The sequence below is a fragment of the Lathyrus oleraceus genome, chromosome 3, assembly GCF_024323335.1.
Source record: "Lathyrus oleraceus cultivar Zhongwan6 chromosome 3, CAAS_Psat_ZW6_1.0, whole genome shotgun sequence".
In the NCBI taxonomy this organism is placed as follows: domain Eukaryota; kingdom Viridiplantae; phylum Streptophyta; class Magnoliopsida; order Fabales; family Fabaceae; genus Lathyrus; species Lathyrus oleraceus.
Genome location: NC_066581.1, coordinates 149842275 through 149845449, shown reverse-complemented (window position 1 = coordinate 149845449; position 3175 = coordinate 149842275). Strand labels below are relative to the sequence as shown.

Sequence of the window (3175 nt, the reverse complement as noted above, 5' to 3'; positions counted from 1 at the left end):
ATCAAACATCCTTAACAATTCTGACAATTGTATAAAATTTATGTACCTCGAATATAACAGTTATTCCTTATCACTATATAAAGTATTATACACATGGACTCTCCTAAGAGAATAATACCACTGGTCATATATTTTAATCTATCATCCATATCTACATCAACTCCCTCTCCGTGTGATGCAGTTTGAGATTTTTGTCACTTCACCATGTCACATCAATCTCGTATAATTTTTACAAATTCTATCACAATATAGATGATTTAATATTTTTTTCTTTCCCTTTTTTTGCATTTCCACAACAACAAAAAAACACAAGGATTTAATTTCAAAACGAAATCTTTAATTTCTCAAGAATTTTCAAAAAAAGTATATTTTCTTCAAAAATATCTCATGATCTATTTATTTCAAAAGAGGTCTACTACCTCGCTATCTCATGATCTCCATCCTAAGAAATCAAGACTCTATTAAAAACTTGCCACACCTTTCTTTAAGGGAGATGTTTTTGGAGACTTTTTGTATGTTAACTAGAGTTTAACTATGATAAAACAAATAGAGACCATATTTAATCATAATTTAACTTGAAAAATATTTTATGAGACCCTATTTAACTATAATTTAACTCTGAAAAATATGAGGTCTTGTGCGATAATCCGCTTTGCACGTCCTCAAAGACTTTTCCGGTCAAGACTTTGATAAGTTAAAACAAGAACAAAACCAATCAATCAAATCGTTAAACATTCATTCTAAAGATCAAAACTAACATTGCTAATGGAGAAAGCATTTATGTATTATAAATGAGATGAAAGAAGACAAATACATGAGTTTTGTTTTAATGTTGTTCCTTTTATAACATAAATAGAAAATAGAGCAACTGAATATAACACTTAAAATAGAAATTGAAAAAACAAAAAACTAGACGGATTTGCCTATAACCAACTGCAACAGACTCTCAAGCTCATTCAGATGATTTTCAAGAACACCTATTTCACTCTGTTTGTCATTATCAAGCAAATATGTGGCCTTAGTCATTGCAGAATTGATCTTCTCATTTTCTTGTGAAGATAACTTTAGTTTCATATCATTCTTCTCTAAGGCCTTCTTCATCTTGTAAACACAGTAATCTAATGCATTCATTGCATTGGCCTTTTTTAGAAAATTTTCATCTGCAGTCCGGTAGTTTTCAGCTTCACTGATCATTACTTTAATTTCATTGGATGGCAATCTTCCTTTTTCATTAGTTTTTGTTATCTGGTTTTTACTACCGGTGGATTTTTCATAAGCAGAAACAATCAAGATACCATTTTCGTCGATAGCAAAACACACCTCGAGCGGGTGACCACGTGGAGCACAAGGGAGACCAGAAAGATTAAAAGAACCAAGCAGATTGTTGTCACTAGCTCTTGCTCTCTCACCCTCATAAACAACAATTGAGGCAGAAAGTTGGTTATCGAAAACGGTAGAATAAACTTTTGTTTTCTTCACAGGAATGTTAGTGTTCCTACTAATTACAACATCCATGATATCACCTTCATTTTCGATACCAAGAGACAAAGGCACAACATCTTGCAGCACCAAGTTCGGAACATTTTTAAAGCCTTCACTCAACAAAGCAGCCTGCACAGCAGCACCATAAGCAACAGCCTCATCAGGGTTAATGACCTTGCATAAATCCTTACCAGCAAAAAAATCCTGCAATAGTTGTTGCACTTTTGGAATTCTAGACGATCCACCAACAAGCACAACATCGTGTATATACCTCTTGTCCATCTTAGCATCAATAAGACAACTTTCAACCGTTTTCAAACACTGATTGAAAAGATCCATATTAATTTCCTCAAACTTTGCACGAGTGATTGAAGAAAAGAGATCAATGCCTTCATATAAAGAATCCACCTCAATGGTTGTCACAACAGCAAAAGACAGTGTCCTTTTTGCTCTCTCGCACGCAGTTCTCAACCTCCTTAAGGCTCTCGAGTTTCCAGTGATGTCCACTTTGTTCTTCTTCTTAAACACTTGAGCAAAGTAGTTCACCATTCTATGATCAAAGTCCTCCCCACCAAGATGAGTGTTTCCTCCCGTAGCCTTAACCTGGAAGACCTTATCATTGATAGTAAGAAGAGACACATCAAAAGTCCCACCACCAAGATCAAAGATGAAAACATTCCGTTCTCCAACACGTTTAGTTCTTTCGTCGAGTCCATAAGCAATAGCAGCAGCAGTTGGCTCATTGATTATCCTCATAACATTAAGTCCAGCAATGGCACCAGCATCCATGGTGGCTTTCCGTTGAGAATCATTGAAATAAGCAGGCACAGTAATAACTGCATTCTTGACGGGAAATTCCAAAAACGCTTCCGCAATCTCACGCATCTTGGTTAGAATCATAGAAGAGATTTCCTCAGCACATAGCAGTTTCTCTTGACCCTTGTACTTAACAGAAATCATAGGTTTGTCATTGACACCGGAAATGACTTTGAATGGCCACAAGATCTTATCATTTTGAACATTAGAATCACTAAATTTCCTACCGATTAGCCTCTTAGCATCTATCAAAATAAATTGATAACATATCAATGCAATGCAATGCAATAAAACCAGTAAATACGTGAAGAGTTGAGAATAAAAATTTACCAAAGACAGTGTTTTCCGGGTTGGTTGCAGCCTGGTTTTTAGCGGCATCGCCAATCAATCTTTGATCATTAGTGAAAGCAACAAAAGAAGGTGTGGTTCTGTTTCCTTGTTCATTGTGAATTATCTCTGCTCTATTTTGCTGATCAAGCCACACAGCAATACAAGAATAGGTTGTTCCAAGGTCTATTCCCACAGCACGTCCTTCATACTTTTTAGCCATTATTCTCCTAGAATGGTTTATAAACTTTGTGCTTCTCTTACTCTTGACTTGATATTTTAGCTACAGGTTCTTTCGATTTATACTCACTCAATATTCTGATCGAGACTCGAGACACTGTTATCGAAAACTCAAGCGTCTCTACTCTACATTGGTTTTATTGTGCTAGCTCTAGCGGTTGTATTGTAGGAGAAGAAGAATACTTGATGCGTCACTTGAAATTCTCTACTTTTTCATCTTCCCATACAAACTGCTTTCAATAGTTTTATGAACCAGGAGTAAATCCATTATTAAAAAAACGGTAATGCTAACCAGGAAATTGTATATTGA

At 35.4% G+C, this 3175-nt stretch overlaps 1 protein-coding gene across 1 annotated transcript; it reads right to left on the bottom strand.

Moving 5' to 3' along the window:
* Window positions 1-909: 909 nt before the first annotated feature.
* On the bottom strand, window positions 910-2848 carry LOC127129009 (heat shock 70 kDa protein 4). Its single transcript, XM_051058341.1, has 2 exons — window positions 2629-2848; window positions 910-2543 (listed from the first exon to the last, which is right to left on the bottom strand). Exons 1-2 carry the CDS (start codon window positions 2846-2848, stop codon window positions 910-912), a joined length of 1854 nt encoding a protein of 617 aa, XP_050914298.1.
* Window positions 2849-3175: the final 327 nt, after the last annotated feature.